The sequence below is a fragment of the Myotis yumanensis genome, unplaced genomic scaffold (assembly GCF_028538775.1).
Source record: "Myotis yumanensis isolate MYYU_CA2020_CCGP unplaced genomic scaffold, mMyoYum1.0.hap1 SCAF_1, whole genome shotgun sequence".
Taxonomy (NCBI): domain Eukaryota; kingdom Metazoa; phylum Chordata; class Mammalia; order Chiroptera; family Vespertilionidae; genus Myotis; species Myotis yumanensis.
Window position 1 is genome coordinate 159,556,514 of NW_027223752.1, and position 21,044 is coordinate 159,577,557.

Genomic DNA, 21,044 nt, shown 5'->3' on the forward strand with positions numbered 1-21,044 from the left:
TCTTCCTCTAAGTCCCTTGGACCTCCAGCAGTGTTATTTGGTGGCCAGGCCCCTCTGCAAACCCCCTCAAAAGTGACAGCTGAGGGGCTCTCTTCTGTGGCAGCTGCTCCACACCTGTGCACACATAGCTCATCGTCATTGTCCAGGCTTCCAGGATCTATAACACAGATACTGTAAAACTTGCTCTCTCTTGAATTCCAGCATCGTTTGTGATCCACACAAATGGGGTTTGCACCCTCGGTCTCACTACTAGACACATCTAAAGCATTATTCTCATTACCACAACTGATGTGAACATTTACCGTGATTTCTTTTTCTACTACAGCATTTTTACACGTGACAGAGTGATGGTACAGATGGTTATTTACAAGGGCTCCTTCCTGCACACCCTGGTCAGAAGGCCCTGGGACATGTGAAAGACACTCGTCCTCTTCAGAGCCAATACCTGCAGAGAAACTCCGTGTGCTGTCAGTGTCTACACACAGAGTCTTACAGACACTCTCACAGGCCTGCTCAACAGCAGCAGTACCTGAATTCTTGTCAGTCTCATCCAAATTTTTATACCTAGCTAGGAACTTATACATTAAAGAGGTAATAGAGTTAACCGGTGGCCTCGATCTGTGCGCCCATTTGTGCCCAGACCTCACAAACATCCTTGGCCATATATCAGTCCCAGCAGCTGCCCTGCTGGCTCCATATTCAAGATTGTGCAGCTCCTCACCTTCCAGTGTATCAAATAATACAGATAAAGTTTTACTTATCTTGTTCTCCGGGTCCTTCTCCTCCACAGATTTTTGTAACAGGCCAGTTTTTTCATTGTCATTGTCACCACTTAATTCTTTGCTGAAGCAACAACCCATGTTCAAAAGTTCAAACACATCACAATGCCTGTCGGCACTGTCTAAGCTCCAAGTGCACCTCACACTAATTCTCTATGGTTTCTGACGAGAAGCCAACACCCAGACACCAAAAATAGCCCTTTGCACAACAGTCACATGTCCCTGCCACTCAAATCCAAAATCCTAATTACAACAGCCCCTGTTCCACGCACTAAAACCCAAACAACACATGGAACCCAATGACTCAGAACAGCAACAAAATTTTTCATAGTATTCTTCTTATTCTCACAAACTCAATTAAAAAGTAACTAAAATTATTATATCTGCCAGAGAAAGAATTTCCAACCTCTTCTTTTTCTATAGTGTTTCAACATTCTCTGAACTATATTTCATGGAATGATGACAACCAAAGAAGTTAGCTTGTATAGTCTCCAAAGGAAAATAACAAAAATTTGCTCTTTAAAATTTATAAGTACTTATAATTATATCTAATTTTCTGAAAGAAATAACATCTGAGGGAGTTCAGAAATAACAATGCTAAGCACAAAATTAGAATGGTGTCTGTTAGAGAAACATGTTGAAGCTTTATTTAAAGAAGTAAATACATAACGTATTTCTGAAGTGTGCTTGTAGAGGGAATGAAAAGATGAAACAAAGTAACAAGACATACAGAATAATAGTTTTAATAGTCTTCTCTATATAAAAAATATAGTAAAACGTCTTTTTATTTTTAAATGTATTTTATTGATTTTTTACAGAGAGGAAGGGTGAGGGATAGAGAATTAGAAACATCGATGAGAGAGAAACATCGATCAGTTGCCTCTTGCACACTCCCTACTGGGTATGTGCCCGCAACCAAGGTACATGCCCTTGACCAGAATCGAACCTGGGACCCTTGAGTCCGCAGGCCAATGCTCTATCCACTGAGCCAAACCGGTCAGGGCAAACATCTTTTATTTCAAATTTATATTTCAGGCTGTAATTTCTCTACTGAGGTCCAACCAGCCCCACCTGCCCACTTCACTGCTCACTTGAATTTCTGCCAAGTGGATTTTCCCTCAACAAACCTTTACTTCTGCAGTTTCTTCCACCCTAAAATAAATGAAACCAATTGCTCAACTATCCTTGATTTATCTTTCCCTCACCCCAATATCTACAACAGAGTTGTGTGATTGAATCTACCTCCAAAATAAATTTGCAATCCATTTACTCCAAGTCTGAGCCACCATCATTTCTTACCTTCATTGCTTAACAGTTTTTTTATTTGGTTTCTTTGCTTCCATTCTTGACTCACTAAAACTCATTCTGTTAATGAGATCAAAATAATATTCATATATGTTACACTATTCCCCACCTAAAATCCTCCAGCTTTATTCCAAATTAATTTCATCTGCTCAGAGATGATGCAAAGAGTGGCCAGATGACTGACAAGAGCTGGGTTTTGTTTTTGGTATTATTTTCTACTTGTTGTTTCTGCTTTTAAATGCAATAACAGATGCCAATGAGGAAGTATCTCATCTTGAGAGTTTGGATTCTGAAGCCAGGATGCCTGGTTTCAAACCCTGATTCTGCCATATTTTAGTTGAGTAATCTTGGGGAAATTACTTAATCCTCTCCAGGTCTCAGTTCCTCTAGATAGGAACACTTTTTGGTGCTCACTGGTTGGCTAGGCTTGTAGTTACTACTCAAAAATTTTGGGGGACAGGGAGCAGAGGGATGTATGATAAATATGATTGATATTTTGACTGGATAAATGCAAATCTGCTCTTGAATTAGTCAGACATTTATTTGGTCATCATTATGGCAATTCTCCTTTAACTCACACTGTGTCCAACTGGGGGAAAGACTAAACCTTAAAGAGACTGGTTCCTAAATCAAACTGCTAAGCATACTCACTGTCAATCATAACTGCAGACTACTGAGCATCAACACTCAGAGCCACAACACCAAGTAAGATGTCTACACATTTAGTGTGCCATAAGCAGTGCCAGTTAAAAAAAAAATGATCAGAGCAACGCCACTGATAATGGTAGGAAAAAGTGAACAATGCAAATATTCGCCCCTCCCCAAAAACCAAATGCTAAAGAATGCTTATCGACATAAAGAAAACACTGGGGGGTGTGTGGGGGGGAGATAATAAAAATCAATGGGAAAAATATCCTCGAGTGAGGCTTAACCACAAAAAAAGTTCCTTCCTTTAAATAAAGTATAGTAATTTTAAAAGAAGACACTGCATGACAAGTACAAGGGGATATATAGATGATCTCATACTACATGGGAAAAAATGAGGTGAAATATGTATCTACTCATTGTACCGTTCTTTAAAAATGGGTGTAGTCCAGTGATGGCGAACCTTTTGAGCTCGGCGTGTCAGCATTTTGAAAAACCCTAACTTAACTCTGGTGCCGTGTCACATATAGAAATTTTTTTATATTTGCAACCATGGTAAAACAAAGATTTATATTTTTGATATTTATTTTATATATTTAAATGCCATTTAACAAAGAAAAATCAACCACAAAAATGAGTTCACGTGTCACCTCTGACACGCGTGTCATAGGTTCGCCATCACTGGTGTAGTCTCTAATAAGATTTATTTTTTCTGTGAAGATGCTTAAGTTTTATAAATTAAGTTTTAAAGGACACACATACGAGTCAAGATGGTCTCTTATGGTAACTTCCAGCTCAAGTATTTAACGATCCTATGAAAACCTGAAGTGTGCACCACCCTACAAAAGTGTTAAATAGTATATCCCCAATTTACAAAACCCAGCGTCAGAGATGCGATCTGCACAAGGGAAGCCAGGGGTACTGAGTAGCAGGGCTAGAAAAAGAACTAGCCACATGATATTCTATTATAGGCCATTAACTCTTTTTTTTAAAATACATTTTTTATTGATTTCAGAGAGGAAGGGAGAGGGGAAAGAGAGATACGATGAAAATCATTGATCAGCTGCCTCTTGCACACCCGCTACTGGGGATCGAGCCTGCAACCTGGGCACATGCCCTTGACTGTAATCGAACCCAGGACCCTTTAGTCTGCAGGCTGACAAATTGAGCCAAACCAGCTAGGGCAGCCATTAACACTTAAAAATAACAAAAAAGTATGTGCAGGTAGTACTAATTGCAAGTTATTTCTCCACAGAAATGAAATATTGAATTCTTTTTTCGATAGCTCTTAACTCAATTCTCACCCACAAAGTAATTTACAGAAACAAAACAGACCAAAAACCCCCACAGAATCCAAAAGCTAGTTTCATGCCCAGCAACAGGTTTTAAAGACATTTGAATATTATATTAGACTGCAAATCAACCAGAGGAAGATTTGTTGTTTTAAAAAAAATTTTTTGTTTGTTTGTTTTAAAACTCTCAATGATTTCTGTATCATTTCCCTCTTAGACTACCAGAGGTCTTATATTTGGATTTTAAGTTACTAAAGATATTATAAATTTCATTTTTATTAAATCATAACCCCAGGACATGTTTTATTGATTTTTAGAGAGAAAGGAAGGGGGGGGGGGGGACAGGAGAGAGACAGAGAGAGGGAGACAGAGAGAGACAGAGAGAAAGAGAGCAACACATCAATGAGAGAAACACAGATCAGTTGCTTCCTATACATACCCTGACCAGGTATCAAACACACAACCCAGGTATGTGCCCTGAAAGGGAATCAGACCCACCACCTTTTGGTGTATGGGACAACACTCCAATCAACTGACCCACTGGGCCAGGGCTATAAAATTTATTTTTAAAACAATCGATGTAAAATACAATATGCAAAAAAATACAATGAAATATAATTGTTTGGAAGGATCTTTTTTTAAAAAAGCCTTCCTTATTAAAAGAAGATAAACAATTCAATCCCCTCTAATTTCTACAGGAACTGCTTATAATTGGGGGGAATATAGGAGGTTTACCATAAATTTTGTGAGATTACTTTTAAATTTTTACTTTTAAAAAGATTCACTTTTTCAATTTTGTGTAAGATTTATAAGATCACATACAAAATTACAAAGCTAAATCTGGAATAGCTCCAAATGCGCCTGACATATGCAGACCCAAATGGTGTAAAGCAAGATTTAAAAACCAATAGCTGTCCATTTCCATGCTCTTTCATTACTCACAGCTAAAATGTGAACCAATTTTCTTTTTTTCCCATCACCATTTATCCCCTCTATGCCCTTTTCCACCTCCACCTACCCTCTCCACACCCCTCCATCCCCCACTATCACAACAATATTGACTATGTCCATGAGTTCTCTCTCTTTTTTCTTTTTTTGCTCAATCCCTCCACCACCCCACCACCCCAACAGAACTGTCTGCCTGCTCTCTATTAGTCTGTCTCTACTTTGCTTGGTAGTTCAGTTTGTTCATTTAATTCCACATATGAGTGAAATCATATGGTATTTTCTTTCTCTAACTGGTTTATTTCACTTAGTCACAGGACTAGAACAAATGTTTAAAAAATTTCTATGGAACCACAAAAGACACTGAATAGCAACAGTGATCTTGAGAAAGAACAAAGTTGGAGAAATCATGCTACCTTATATCAAACTAAACTACAAGGCCATAGTAATCTAAACAGCATGGTACTAGCATAAAAAGAGACATATAGGGCCTTAGCCAATTTGGCTCAGTGGATAGAGCATCAGTCTGTGGACTGAAAGGTCCTGTGTTTGATTCCAGTCAAGGGTATATATCTCCGGACCCTGGGCACATGCAAGAGGCAACCAATTGATGCATCTCTCTCATCAATGTTTCTCTCTCTCTGTCTCTCCCCCTCCCTTTCACTCTATCTAAAAATCAATGGGAAAATATCCTTGGGTGAAGATTAACCGAGAGAGAGATAGAGAGAGAGATCCCAGAAATAAGCCCATGCCATTACAGTTAACTAAAGGCCCGGTGCACAAAATTCATTCACAGGTAGGGACCCTAGGCCTGGCCGGCTATCAGGGCCGATCAGGGCCTTTTGGCTGCTGGCGGGGGCCTTCCTTCACTCCACACCACCCCCCTGCTGATAAGTGCATGTCATAGCGAGTGATAGAACTCCCAGTCTCCGGTTGAACTCCCAAGGGGACATTTTGTATATTAGCTATATATATAAATATATATATATATATATATATATATATATATATGTATATATATACATATATATGATTAATATTTGACAAAGGAGGCAAAAACACACAATGGACTAAAGATAGTCTATTCAATAAATGGTGTTGAAAAAATTGGACAGATATGTGCAAGAAAAATGAAATTAGACCACCTTTTTACACCATACGCAAGAATAAACTCAAAATGGATTAAAGACTTGAATGCTGGACTCAAAACAATAAAAATCCTAGAAAAAAAAACAGGCAGTAAAATTTTGGACATTTCTCATAGGAATATTTTTCTGAACCAATTTTCTTATACTAAAAGCTTACTCGTGTGCTTTAAAAAGTACAGGATATCAATACGTAAAGTTAATTATAAATACACTAGAGACCCGGTGCACAAAAGTCGTGCACGGGTGGGGGGGGGGGGGGAGTCCCCTTAGCCCAGCCTGCACCCTCTCCAATCTCGGACCCCTCGGGGGATGTCTGACTGCCAGTTTACGCAGGGATCGGGCCTAAACTGGCAGTCGGACATCCCTCTCACAATCCGGGACTGTTGGCTCCTAACTGCTCTCTTGCCTTCCTGCCTGATCACCCCCTGCCAGCCTGATCAACCCCCAAATGCCCCCCTGCCGGCCTGATCTCCTCCAACTGCCCTCCCCCCCCCCCCGCCCCCCCGCCATCCTGGTTGCCCCTAACTGCCCCGCCACCAGCCTGGTTGCCCCTTACTGCCCCCCGCCGGCCTGATCGCCTCTAACTGCACCCCTCTACTGGCCTGGTCGACCCTCACTGCCCCCACTCCCAAGCTGGCCTGGTCGCCCCCAACTGTTCCCCCCCCCCCCCCCCCGCGCTGGCCTGGTCGCCCCACACAGCCTGCTATTCAGTCATTTGGTCGTCTCTCACTAACCCCCCTACCGGCCTGGTCGCCCCACACAGCCTGCTGTTCGGTTGTCCATCTGGTTGTTTCGGTCGTGACAGCCACTGGCTTTTTATATATTAGGAAAATAGATTATCAGTGATCCTTTAAAAACACCTTAATGAATATATGACATCAAATAAATGCACAAGGCACTGTAGAACTATACATTTAACACACACAGAAGCCAGTAGACGACATACAGCACTGACATGTACTATACCCAGATGGGTACCCCCCTGCGCCATTGGAAAACATCAATATTTTCTAATTAGTTTACAATAAATATTTGTTATAAGGCAGTATCTGTGAGCCGACAACGTGATATATCTCAGGACTAAATTACCTGACTCAAAGCTGGGATGGAGCTTGTCTGAGAAGTGGTTTGAGATATGGGACCATTCATCTACAAAATTGAAAACATCAAACATACCATCACTGCAATGTAAAGAAACATATTTTCAAACCACAGTAATTGAGCACAACAAAACCCACTGAGAAAAGCACATTTTTGTATGACAAAGGAAACTCAGGGAGATATTCAGAGCAATATAAGAGCCTTAAAATTTTAAATGTTGAAATTCTGACTGTACACAATAAAGTAAAAATCCTTTACTTTACTAAAGTAGTTTCAATAGGGAAAATTAAGAAAAGCTACTTTTCCCAAAGCCATTTAGAAACTTTAAATATTACTGCTTGACATGATCAAATCTTACAATTAACGAAAGCAGTCAAAATAAAAAATTTAGCCCTAACCGGTTTGGCTCAGTGGATAGAGCATCAGTCTGCGGACTGAAAGGTCCTAGGTTCGATTCCAGTCAAGGGCATGTGCCTTGGTTGCGGGCACATCCCCAGTGGGGGATGTGCAGGAAGCAGCTGATCCATGTTTCTAACTCTTTATCCCTCTCCCTTCCTCTATGTAAAAAGTCAGTAAAATATATTTTAAAAAAATAATAAAATAAAATAATAAAAAATTTATGTTATAATTCTAATTAATTCTTTAACTACATACCACTGCAATGGCTATAATGTTATAAAAGTATTTATAAATCACTGTGTTTTCTTGGTGATTTAATATCCAAGGCTTTGGCCTGGCCAGGTAGCTCAGTCGGTTAGAGCGTCCTCCTGATAATGTCAAGGTTGTGGGTTCCATCCTTAGGACACACAAGAATCAACCAATAAATGCATAAATAAGTGAAACAACAAAGTGATATTTCTCTCTCTCTAAAAGTCAATAATTTTTTTAAAAAAGTTAAAACCCAAGGCTTTAATATCTAGGGCAGTGATTCCCAAAGTGGGCGCTACCGCCCCCTGGTAGGCGCTGCAGCGATCCAGGGGGGTGGTGATGGCCACAGGTGCATTTGGGGGCGATGAGTAACTGCTATTAAAATTTTAAAAAAATTAATTTCCACGGGCTGAGTAATATTTTTTTCTAGAAAGGGGGCGGTAGGCCAAATAAGTTTGGGAACCACTGATCTAGGGGTATTAATTGCCATTTGTTTTCTCTACCTCCTAGTACTTAAGTTTTCTCTACTAAGCTACCCATAAATTTATTGCATGTAAAAATCTGTTACCAAAAGAAAGGGAGATGCACAGACCCATCCTGGCCTCAGGTATGCACTCACCAGATGATCGCTGTCTTTCCCTTCCTGGACTCGCTGGCCCTGCGGTTCAGCCACAACCTTAGCGTCCTGATCAGAAGTCATGAGCTGTTTACTTTGTGGCTCCACCGGGAGAAGTTTAATGTTAACTGTAGGATGCTGTAAAATGACAAAGATAGCAAACTGGTAACTTGAAGTACAGAGTATAACTTATTCTGAAGTCTTAAAATCCTCAAGTTTTCCAGGATATGTTTATCCCTCTGGAGTTTAAGTAGTTTAGAGAAACCTGCCCATAATTTACACCATATGTATTCAAGAAACACCTTGGTTTTTTTAAATAAGTTTCTTCTTCACAATAATTTGATGACCATAATAATGTTTTAAGACTTAGAAACTATGTGTCAAAACATATAAACCCACTCATGCCCAGAACTCATATTTTTAAAACAGAAAATTACAAAATTAATAGAACTCCACCTTGGAATTTGATGACTCCCCAATTTATATATATCGTTTTTGACCAGCCCCATTAATTTCCTTTTGTCCAGGACCGGTTGTCAGAAGAAATAAACAATAATTGGTTAAAAAGAACCCCTTCACAACTCTGAACCATAGTGTAAAGGGGTCTCTGCCATAAAGCACTGGCTCAACTTCACACGTAACACCTCCTGATTTTCCCACGTCTTAAAAAGTAACTCCGGTTTTGAAGAGATGGTGGTTTTTAGGCCTTCGTATTATATAAGTGTCAGACCCAAGATTCCTGGACACCTAGGTCTGACTCCAGGCTTCTCTGCTTCACAACAAGATAAAGACCTTGATTTAACCCACTTATCTTTAGACTCTTCTGAGTGCTTGATAAAGAAATCTAAAAGCTGCCCTAACCAGTTTAGCTCAGTAGATAGAGCATCAGCCTGTGGACTGAAAGGTCCCAGGTTCGATTTTGGTCAAGAGCATGTACCTTGGTTGGGGGCACATCCCCAGTAGGAGGTGTGCAGGAGGCAGCTGATTGATGTTTCTCTCTCATCGATGTTTCTAACTATCTCTCTCCCTTCCTCTCTGTAAAAAAATCAGTAAAATATATTTTTTTAAAAATCTAAAAGCTAACTGTTTTGTTTCCCTGGGTAACCATGTAGCTTATTAGTTTCTATAATGATGCTCCTTACTCTCAATAACCTGTTTATTGTTAATGCTCAAAACCCTTGTTAATGAAATAATCTGATGATCAAAGGTAGTCTCATCCAATTGTCATTGTGTATCATCAATCACAAAGGTACAAAATCCCTTAAATGCTGTAAGATAGATATATAAGTGTAAACTACTCATAAAGAAGAAATGCTTGAAATAAGTTAAATCCGTTTAAAGAGGTCAGTGTTTTCCAAAATGTAGGATAAAGGACAAATACGTTAAATTGTAATAGAGACCGACATCAATTCCCACAAAACTGTTGCATCCAGAAAATATAGACATAAATTGGTATGCAGACTGATAAGTCACAGAAGGTAGTACTATAGATGCTTTTTATCATTATTAACTTCTACACTTTCAAGACTCTCAAAAAAAAATGTTTGGTTGAACATGATACAGTATATGATAACCAAAGGGGAGGAGAGGACAACTAGAAGATATATATATTTATATATACATATACATATACATATACACACACATATATACACACATACACACTAATGGCACGGTGCACGAAATTCAGCCCAGCGTGCACCCTCTACCAGCTGGCCCTCAGCGTCCTGGCAGTTTAGCACCTCTTTCTAGAAGCGCGCCTGCAGGTTGCTCCCAGCCCCTCCTGAGCCCCGGTGCCTCCTAACGGGATCCCAAGGCTGCACCCCCAATCCCGCTGCCCTCTCCTCACCGGGGACAGGGGCACGGTGGGGCAGGGCGCAGGCGTCCCATTTTCATTAAAATGTTCAATCTGCGCCCACTCCACCAGTGACTGCAGGCAGCCCAATGGCAGACAGTGATCCCAAAGGTGCTCGACGCCCCCACCAGGGCTCAGCCACAATGGTCCAGGGTGAGACAGCCCTGCCAGGCCTGGTGGCTGCGACTTGGACCCACTTCCTTAACCAGGGACCTAGCGCTGAGCGGCAGCAGCAGCGCTTCCTCCCCAGCCTGCGCTGGAGCGGGTCCCTGTGGTTTCAGAACTGAACTCCGAGGGCCTCCCTGGGTGGCAGTGGCCCTGAGCCTGCCTATCTACCTACTCCAGGACTTCTGTGAGGAACGAATGAGATGAGGCGCGGGAAAACGCTTCATAGACATTTGGTTAAAGTGTGAAATGTTTGCACCTGGCTATAAAGCAAGTCGTGTTCCTAGGCCAGGGGTCCTCAAACTTTTTAAACAGGGGGCCAGTTCACTGTCCCTCAGACTGTTGGAGGGCCGGACTATAGTTTAAAAAAAAACTATGAACAAATTCCTATGTACACTGCACATATCTTATTTTGAAGTAAATAAACAAAACGGGAACAAATACAATATTTGTATTTGCATGTGGCCCGCGGACCGTAGTTTGAGGACCCCTGTCCTAGGCTGTAGAAACTGAAAGGAGGCTAGTCGTCGCTAGGGAGAGGAAGCCAGATAATGCTATGTGACATCATGACCCAGACAGACACTTAGCATATTAGCCTTTTATATATATAATTTAAAATAGTCAAACAAGTCCTAGTCGGTGATGCTCAGTGATTAGAGTGTTGGTCCTCAAACACCTAATGTTTCTCTCTCCCCATCTCTAAAAAAAATCAATGGGAGCCCGGCCATGTAGCTCAGTGGTTGAACATGGACCTATGAACCAGGAGGTTATGGTTCAATTCCCAGTTAGGGAACATGCCTGGGTTGCAGGTTCGGTCCCAGTGGGGGGGCATGCAGGAGACAGCTGATCAATGATTCCCTCTCATCATTGATGTTTCTACCTCTCTTCTTCCTCTCCCTTTCTCTCTGCGGAAAAAAAAAAAAAAAATCAATGGGAACCAGGCCAGTGTGACTCAATGGTTGAGTTTTTGACCCAGGAACCAAGGGAATTGTGGTTTGAGTCCTACATGGATTAACCAAAAATAAATAAGTAAATTTTAAATAAGTAGAAATAAAAGCAAAGCAAATGAAACTAGAAGAAAATATACCAGATGACTAACAATGTGTATGAACCCTCAAAAATAGTTTTATGCCCTAACCGGTTTGGCTCAGTGGATAGAGCGTCGGCCTGCAGACTGAAGGGTCCCAGGTTCGATTCCAGTCAAGGGCATGTACCTTGGTTGCAGGCACATCCCCAGTAGGGAGTGTGCAGGAGGCAGCTGATCGATGTTTCTCTCTCATCAATGTTTCTCTCTATCCCTCTCCCTTCCTCTCTGTAAAAAATCAATAAAATATATATTTTTAAAAAAATAGTTTTACTTAGTTTCATACGTGCAGTATCAATTTTTTAAATAACTTATTTTTATAATCATATATATATATATATATATATATATATATATATATGAAGAGCCAGGGTCCATAACGTCCACAACGACCGAAGGGACGACCGAATGCCAGGCTGCGCACGCAGCAGGCTCGGGTGGGCGGGGACTGGCAAGCAGGCTGAACTGCTGACCTCTTGGAGGGAGGGAGGGAGAGAGAGAGAGAGAGAGAGAGAGAGGTGGGGCTGATCAGCAGCTGCTGCGGCTGCTGGCAAGGCCCGGGGAGAGAAGCAGGGTCTCATCCACAGCCTCCGTGGCAGCTGTGGATCAGCCCTTGCCTCTCTCTCTTTCCGGGCCTCGCCAGCAGCTGCGCCTCTCTCTCTGAGAGGTCAGCAGTTCAGCCCGCTCGCCTGCAGCCTGAGGCAGCTGCTGATCAGCTCCGCCTCTCTGATCAGGCCCGGAGATGCTGACTGGCATAGAAACTGACCAATCAGAACCTAATCTGGGTGAACTGTGAAGGCAGAACCTAAGGTGGGGATGAGAAGGGGTTTTAAGGGCAATAGCTGTTTGGTGTAAGGTGTAAGACAGCAGTTCAATTTTTTAATGACCAGTTTGGCAGTATAGTGCATATGGCTGGCTATCAGTCCAGACACAGGGATTATGTATTTTTATCTGCCAAGAGCATCTCCTCCTGCTGAAAAAGGCTCCCCTCCCCCCCCATTTAAGCAATCCTATCCTATATAATCTACCTATACTAATAAAAGGGTAATATACTAATTAGACCGGGTCGACCGGCCATCTTCTGGATGTCCGACTTCCTTCCAGACAAAGCCATGGTGGTGGGGGCTGAGGCAAAGGCAGTTAGGGGCAATCAGGCCAGCAGGGGAGGGCAGTTGGGGGCGAGATCAGGCCGGCAGGGAAGGGCAGTGGGGGCAAGATCAGGCAGGCAGAGGCAGTTAGGGGTGATCAGGCCGCCAGGGGAGGACTGTTGGGGGCTAGATCAGGCCGGCAGGGGAGGGCAGTTGGGAGCGACCAGGCCAGCAGGGGAGAGCAGCTGGGGAGCAAGATCAGGCCTGCAGGGGAGGGCAGGGGAGGGCAGTTGGGGGCGAGATCAGGCTGGCAGGGGAGGGCAGTTTGGGGTGAGATCATGCTTGCAGGGGAAAGCAGTTAGGGGCGAGATCAGGCTGGCAGGGGAGGGCAGTTAGGGGCAATCAGGCAGGCAGGCAGAGAGGTTAGGGGCAATCAGGCCGTCAGGCAGAGGGGTTGGAGGCGAGATCAGGCCGACAGGCAGGGGAGGGCAGTTAGGGGCGATCAGGCAGGCAGGCAGGCAGGTGAGCGGTTAGGAACCAGTGGTCCCAGATTGCAAGAGGATGTCCGACTGCCGGTTTATAGCAGTCGGACATCTCCCAAGGCCTCCCCGATTGGAGAGGGTGTAGGCTGGGCTGAGGGACCCCCTCTTCCCCCATGCACGAATTTTGTGCACTGGGCCACTAGTACTTAATAAAACTCACTCAGATTGCTGATTCCATGTTTACCAAGCAGCCCTCTAACCCTTTAGGTCTAGCAGTGTCTTTACTAGAGAAGAGCAAGTACTGACCCAGCAGAAAAGCATTCAAGTCCCTTCCCAGCTGTTCATCAATACAGATAACTGCCATTTAGTCATCACGCCATTTTCTTGTGAAACTGCACTATTCAGCCTTGTTCTCTATGACAAGGGGTCTCAAAGTGTGGCCTGGGCTCTGTCAGAGTTCCCAGAGACCCTTTCTGTGGGCCCACGAAGTCTAAATGATTTTCATTTACCTCATAACAGATCAAGTGCAGAAGCAGATGAGAATCGAGCTGAGATTCTATTAAATCAGACATTAAGGAGATAGACAAAAATATACAACAATGACGCTCTCCCCGTTAAATTACTTTTTGTTTTGGAAAAGACTGCTATCTTTTCATAAGCAATGTTATTTATATGTAATGGGTTTATTATTATTAAAGAAAAAGATATTTTAAAAATGTCTTAACCTTGATTTTTAGAGCTAGGTATATTCAATGTTTAAAAGTGTAAAGAGGTCCTGAGATTAAAATGTTTGAGAACCACTGACATAAAATAGTGGTTTTGGTGAACAGAAAGCTGGTGTTCATGGATGGGAGAGATACCATGTTCACAGATGAGAAAACATGCTATTCTTATGATGGCAACACTCCCCAGAGTGATCTACAGAGTCAAGGCAATCCCTAGCAAAATCCCACATGCCCTTTTTGCAAAATTGATGGAAATTGATCCACAAAAACCTAGGGAAATGCAAGGTACCCAGAACAGCCAAAACAATCTTGGAAAAAACAAAATTGGGAGAGTCATATTTCCTGATTTCAAAACTACAACAATCAATATTGTGTGGTAATGGCAGAGGCATACAGATCGATGGAATAGAACTGAGAATCCAAAAATACTTTACCTTTATGTAAATACTTTACAATTAATTTTCAAAAGGGTGCCAAGACCATTTGATAGGGAAAGAATACTCTTTTCAACAATTGGTGCCAGGACAACTGGACATCCACATGCAAAAAAATGAAGCTGGATACCTATCTCACTCTATATAAAAATTAACTCAAGCCTTAGCTGGTATGACCCAGTGGATAAAGCGTAGGCCTACAGACTGAGGGTCCTGAGTTCAATTCCGGTCAAGGGCACATGCTCAGGTTGGGCTCGATCCCCAGTGTGGGGCGTACAGGAGGCAGCCAATCAATGATTCTCTCATCATTAATGTTTCTCTCTCTCTCTCCCTTCCTCTATGAAATCAATAAAAAATATATTTAAAAAATAAAATAAATAAAAACATATTTTTTTTAAAAAATACCTCAAAGTGGACCAAGCACCTAAATGTAAGAGCCAAAACTACAAAACTCAGAAGAAAACATTGCAGTAAATCTTTGTGAGCTTGCATTAGGCAATGACTTCTTAGGACACCAAAAGCACAAGCAACAAAAGAAAAATGATTTTGTCTTTATCAAGATCAGTAATTTTTGTGCTTCAAAGCACACCATCAAGAAAGTGAAAAAATAATGAACAAAATGGTAGAAAAAATCTACAAATCATATATCTGATAAGGAACATATATCTAGAATAAATAATTCCTGAAACTCAATATAAGAACAGATTCTGAATTGGCATTTCCCCGAAGATACAGAAATGGCGGATAAGCACATGAAAAGATACGCATCATCATCAGGGAAATGCTAATCAAAACAGAAGATACCACTTCTCACTCAATGGGATGGCCATAATAAACAAGACAATAACAAGTGTTGGCAGGGATGTGGAGAAATTGGAACCTTCCTACATTGCTGGTGGAAATGTAAAATGGCACAGCCACTCTGGTAAACAGTTTTAAAATGTTAAACAAAAAATTACCATATGACCCAGCAATTCCACCCCTAGGCATATACCACATTCCTAGATATATCCCCAAGAGAACTGAAAACATATATCTCAACCAAATCTTATATATGGATAGTCATAGTAACATTATTCAGCCAGAAAGTGGAAACAACCCAAATAGTACAGTCATGCACCACCCAACCTAAAGATACTTCAGTCAACCATAGAGGTCCTAAAAGATTATAATCAATTTTAAGCAAAAAGTTTGTGACGTTTAAAGAAAAGGCTGGACATCAGGATGATGAATTCGCTGTTAGCTCTGGTTGATTTATATAGTCAAGGAGGCTCAGCAGGCTGTCCTCACCCTGTGCCCACCCACTGGGCTGGGGCCCACAGTTGTCAAGGGAGCCAGGGGAGAGGGCTGGCTGGAGAGAAGGGGAACCCAGGAGCCCACCCACACCCGCTCCTGAACACACTTCTCTTGAGCACAAACTTGCTTCTCTTCCCTCAGTTACTCTTTATCTCTTTCCTCACAGTCCAACTCTCCTTTCTCTCTCCTTATCCCTCTCTTCTTTCCCTCCTCTCCCCCTCCTCTCCAGCTTTATCTCTCTGGGTCTCTTTATCTCAGGGATCCTTTTTCATCCCCTTCTCTTCCTTCCCTCACTCCTCCTGACATCTACTCTCCCTCCAAGATGCCTACTTCTACAGCCCTGTCCCTCTAACTCAAACACACACACTTTTATCTTTTATGGTTTTCACTGTATTTTTTCTGTTTACATACACAAATACTTATCATTGTGTTACAATTGCCTACAGTATTCAGTATAACCACAGACTATGCCATACAATCTAGGTATGTAGTAGACTATACCTTCTACTCTATGTTTGCACAATGCCACACTTCTCAGAATAACGTATCCCTGTCTTACAGGACTGTAAACTAGTAGAGGTTAAAAGCCTCATTTTCATACATGTGCCTGGTATACTTCAGTGGATTTTTAAATAACAGTGATAGAATCATAGTTTGAGAATTTGATGATTTCTACAACCAAAAGGTATCATTCTCCTAAAGAGCATGAAATCATTTTTCTTGGTACAAAAGGGTGATGTGGAAACATGATTTGTCTCTGGATCAGAAGAGATCAGAATTAGATCTCTGTGTTATAGAACAGAGCATGAGCAAAGGAGAGATATCGTATAAGACACTGCTATACAGACATGTGTTCTAAGAACACCAGCATAACTATTAGGATCATTTTCAAAAAAAACAGTAAATGAACAGTCAACTAGATAAATAAACACAATTTAACTAAAAATGGAAAATGGACTTAGGAACTTTAGAGACTGCCCTGATTAAGTACTGCAGGATCCCCTTTGAAAATCAATTAGAAAAGTCAAAATTTGTTACTTTCAATGTCTAAACATAACTTTGTAGAAAGGTAGCTTATCTTTTAGACCTTTGAAACTAAATAAACCCATTAAAAAAACCAAAATTATCAAAGAAGCTGTATCTAATCATTAAAGCACAATCATAGTATTTGGAGGTTGAAAGGACACTTGTTAATATCTAATAGTAACTTTCTTTAATGAACTCAATATGCCCATTGCTAAAGAGGTGTAAGAAAATAAAATACCATAATAGGAATTATAGCTCCTTATTCATTTGCCTTGTGCTGCTGGTTTGATTACACTGTTTATCTCACAGCTGCTGACATCCTCTTAATAAAAGCTTACGGTGGGGCTTCGTGTGAGTGTGGGTGAGCGGGGGCTTGATGCTGTGTGCGCAGCGCAGAGGTGGGTCCCGAGGCTCCGTGTGGCATGGCTGGGGTCCCGGGGCTCCGCATGGCGCCGGGGCAATCCATCGAGGAGCCCCGGGTGGGTGGGCAGGGTGTACCTCTTGGGGGCGATCGATCACGGGGCTCCCACACTGTGAGAGGGCACAGGCCAGGCTGGGGGACTCCCACGCCCCCCAGTGCACGAATGTCGTGCACCGGGTCTCTAGTCAGTATATAATCTCTAAACTGCATATTCCTGTTTTACAACAGAATAATTTGTATCTAAGGTGCTGTACCTTCCACAGTACTTTACACATTATACAGTTGACCCTTGAACAATGCCAGGGTTAAGGGCACCAACCCCTGCTCTTAAATCCAAGTATAACTCTTGACTCTATAGTCAGCCCTTCACACCTGCAAATTCAACCATGAATCAAAAACAGTATTTTTCATTTGAGATTGGGAATCACAGTTGGGAATGTGAAAACACTATTTTCATTCTGAGGATGTATGACCTGCAGATACAAAGGGCCAACTGTATTTATTGAAAAATTCTGTGCATAAGTGGACCTGTGCAGTTCAAACCTGGTTATTCAAGAGTCACCTTTGTTCAAATGTCACCTGTAGACTCAACTGAATTTGTAGGCTTGAATAGGGGGGATATTTACACAGCAACAGATGGTTGTTTCCAAGAGAAATGTTATTATAGTTCTTTGTGTGTTTTTTTTAGTTCAATATCTCTATGATAGTCAATTCTTTCCACTGAGTATTCTCACAGTAAATATGTCACTCAAAGACACTGACAAATGAAAGAAATCCAATCTCAGTAGTCATTTACATATTTAACTGGCATCCAGTATGGAAATGTTCCTAAGTAGATGCTGCCAATAAACTTCAAGATTAAAATTTTAAATTGCCTTTTATACATACTCATCTGTGCTTCTATTGGAAAAGATAGTAGTGGTAAAAGGGGATTTATTTTTATACCTTTATCTGCTTCTGCTCCTAGGGAGGGCATAAATCAGACACTAGATGCAAAAACTTACTTTTTAGCCTAATATGATTGGAAAAGTATCTATATGCGAAGCAGACCAAAAAAATTCCATTTAAAGAATTTTCCACTAATTGCTTTTAATTCAGAACTTATCTAGTGATTTCACACACAAAAATGAAAAAGGTCCCTTCCAGCTTTAAGCCTTATAATTGGTTTATAACCTATCTTGCCTTCAAGAGGACAATTATTTGGAAAGATCACTTTAGCTACGATTCTTACTAAGATTCCAAACCAAACAAAGAGTTTAGATCATCTCATTAACCTTCTGCTAGAAGTATTTCATCCATTAAATGTCTGACAAACTCTGACAACCACTCCAATACTTGATAATAAAGAAGCGTAAAAAGCCCTGGCCGCGTAGCTCAGTTGGTTAGTGTCATCTCAATATGCCAAAGTTGTAGGTTTGACCCCCAGTTAGGGAACATACAAGAGTCAACCAATGAATGTATGAATAGGTGAAAAACAAACTGATGTTTCTCTCTCTTTCCTTTCCTCTCTTTCTTTAAAAAATATTTGTTTTAAGCCTAAATAAAATGTTATGTGAAACAATACGAAAACTAAAACTCCAACCTCTTAACTCTGCGTGTGGTCATACTGGTTATTTTGTAAAACTAAGTGCAAAGTTGATGTAGGTAATCATATCCTTAGAGAAACAGCCTTTCTGCTCTCAAAGTATAATTTCTTGCTCTTATTGGGAGTCATTCATTTTCCAGGAGAAGAGCACCTCCTGAAGCACCTACACTTTTCCACCAAAGGGAGAAAGAAGCAAATGGAAAGGATAACGACTAATGACCTCCTTAGGTAGATTTTCACAGGGTGCACACCATCCTAAACACTCCCAGGAAGTGCTAGGCCCAAACTTGGAAACTGTATGGGATACAGTGCAGCATGTCTACTTCATTTAACCTAAAATGGAAGAAGTCAAGTATAATAAATATTTTTTACATATGTTTTTATTTATTTTAGAGAGGGAGGGAGAGGGAGAGAGAGAGAAACACTGATATGAGAAACATTGATTGGCTGCCTCTTGCACCCCCACACCCACTGGGGATTGAGCCCACATCCTGGGCATGTGCCCTGACTGGGAATTGAACTGGTGACTCTTAGGTACACAGGAGGATGCCCAAACAACTGAGCCACACTGGCCAAGGTATATAAGAAATATTTTTAACAAAAATGTTCAATTCCATAGCTGAAAAGCTAACTGCTCTCTTCCAGTCTATTTAGGATATATTCTGACCTCTACCTGTCTATCAACATTCGGCTCATTAATAACTACTACTTCCTATGTTGAAAATGACAACCCCTGCCATTCCAGATTTGCAGCATCTCACTCATCAGCATGTCACCCTGAGAGGTCCATCTTTCTTGCCTTATTCAGATCCCCTCACTCCTACCCCCAAGTCTTCTCATTTGTTGCAAAGGCACTTTCCACTGAACAACTGTTCTCTTATTTTTGTCATCTCTTTCTTAGCCACAAACTAACCTCCCTCAGTGGCAGACAAAATGTATCTAGAGTCTAGTGTAGGGGAAAAAACAACTTACTGCTGATATTTCAGATGTAATATCATCTTGTGGACAAAGAGCAGAAGTGCCTGGTTCAGTATCTTCACTTTATCTCATTTATATTTGAAAACAAAAATGCTAATGGCCAAATGTAGCATTAGTATATACCTGTACCAAAGAAAAGTCAGAATACCACAAAAGTCTTAAGAGCCCCAAAAGTCCTCTTCAAAAATGAACTATGGATAGTGCATTAACTCTTCAATGGAAAAATCTCATTCATCTCACCCTTCTAATAATCCTGCTTTTCTTCAAGGATTGCTGATCAAATTCTACTACACGTTCCAATTTATTATCATATAACTATCAGTTTTTCATTTGAAAGCACATAATACTTAAAGAGTAAGATGTGGGTGGTGGTAAGCCAACTTAGAACACAACATTTTAAAGAATGATAGACAGTCTGAGCTGGAAAGCAGCTTAAAGCTGCTTTAACCCTGTGCTGCTGAGATTGGGAGATGCTTATCCCTAGGAAGGCGCTGAAGAACCAGAAGTGGAGGTGGTAAAATGGTCCTGGAGCTATACATAACTAATTTAGTGGGGAAAAAAAAAAAGACAAAAAAACTGAGCCCACCTGACACTGATAGAATATTTTCACTTCAACTTGTAACAAACCAATTTCTTAAAGTACATCCAAGTTTTCACATATATTAAAAACTTTCTTGTTTTTAAATTGGGCCTGGCCAGTTTGCTCAGTGGTTAGAGTCAACCTGCAGACCAAAGGATCATGGGTTCGATTCCTGGTCAAGGGCATGTACCTCAGTTGCAGGTTTCCCAGCCCTGGTTGAGGCACGTGTGGGTAACTTGGGAGGCAACCAATCGATGTGTCTCTGTCACATCGATGTTTCTCTCTCTCTTTCTACTCTTCCCTCCCTTCCATTCTCTCTAGAAATCAATGGAAAAAATACACTCAAGTGAGGATTAAAAAGAAAACATTAAAAAAAAACAAAACTTTGCTGTGGGGAAAAGGTACTTCTGATCTGTATTAACCAAACAGCAAGAACATCTCAAATGTGTAATGTTTCTCCAAATGAAGGACAATGAAATTCAGCAAGTCATGAAGAAATTGTGAAGGGTCTGCAGAGTAAATGGCTGTTTGATGCAACAGATGGTTGTGAGATGTGCAACCTGTCTTCCTCATGTACTGACCAAAGCTCTACTGGGCTCGTAAGGTCTTGTTAATCAATAAGCAAACCACCTTCCTTAAAAATTCAAAGCCACTGATGCCCTGGCCAGGTGACTCAGTTAACTGGAGTGTCACCCCATACACCAAAAGTTTGCAGGTCCTATTCCTGTTCAGGGTACATACCTCCATTGTCGGTTTGACCCCCAGTCAGGGCATTTATGGGAGGCAACCAATCAATGTTTCTCTCTCACATTAATGTCTCTCTTTCTCTCTCTCTCTCAAAAATCA

General features: G+C 41.3%; 1 protein-coding gene across 4 annotated transcripts in view; it reads right to left on the bottom strand.

The window, feature by feature from the left end:
* Window positions 1-21,044, bottom strand: part of LARP4B (La ribonucleoprotein 4B) — a 94,061-nt gene that overhangs the window by 54,499 nt on the left and 18,518 nt on the right. For all 4 annotated transcript variants that reach the window (XM_070391067.1, XM_070391074.1, XM_070391083.1 and 1 more), the window contains 2 exons: window positions 8,483-8,617; window positions 7,204-7,263 (listed from right to left, as the gene is read on the bottom strand). In XM_070391067.1, coding sequence (XP_070247168.1) covers window positions 7,204-7,263; window positions 8,483-8,563 — 141 coding nt within the window. In that variant the 5' untranslated portion in view covers window positions 8,564-8,617. The remainder of the gene's footprint in view (window positions 1-7,203; window positions 7,264-8,482; window positions 8,618-21,044) is intronic.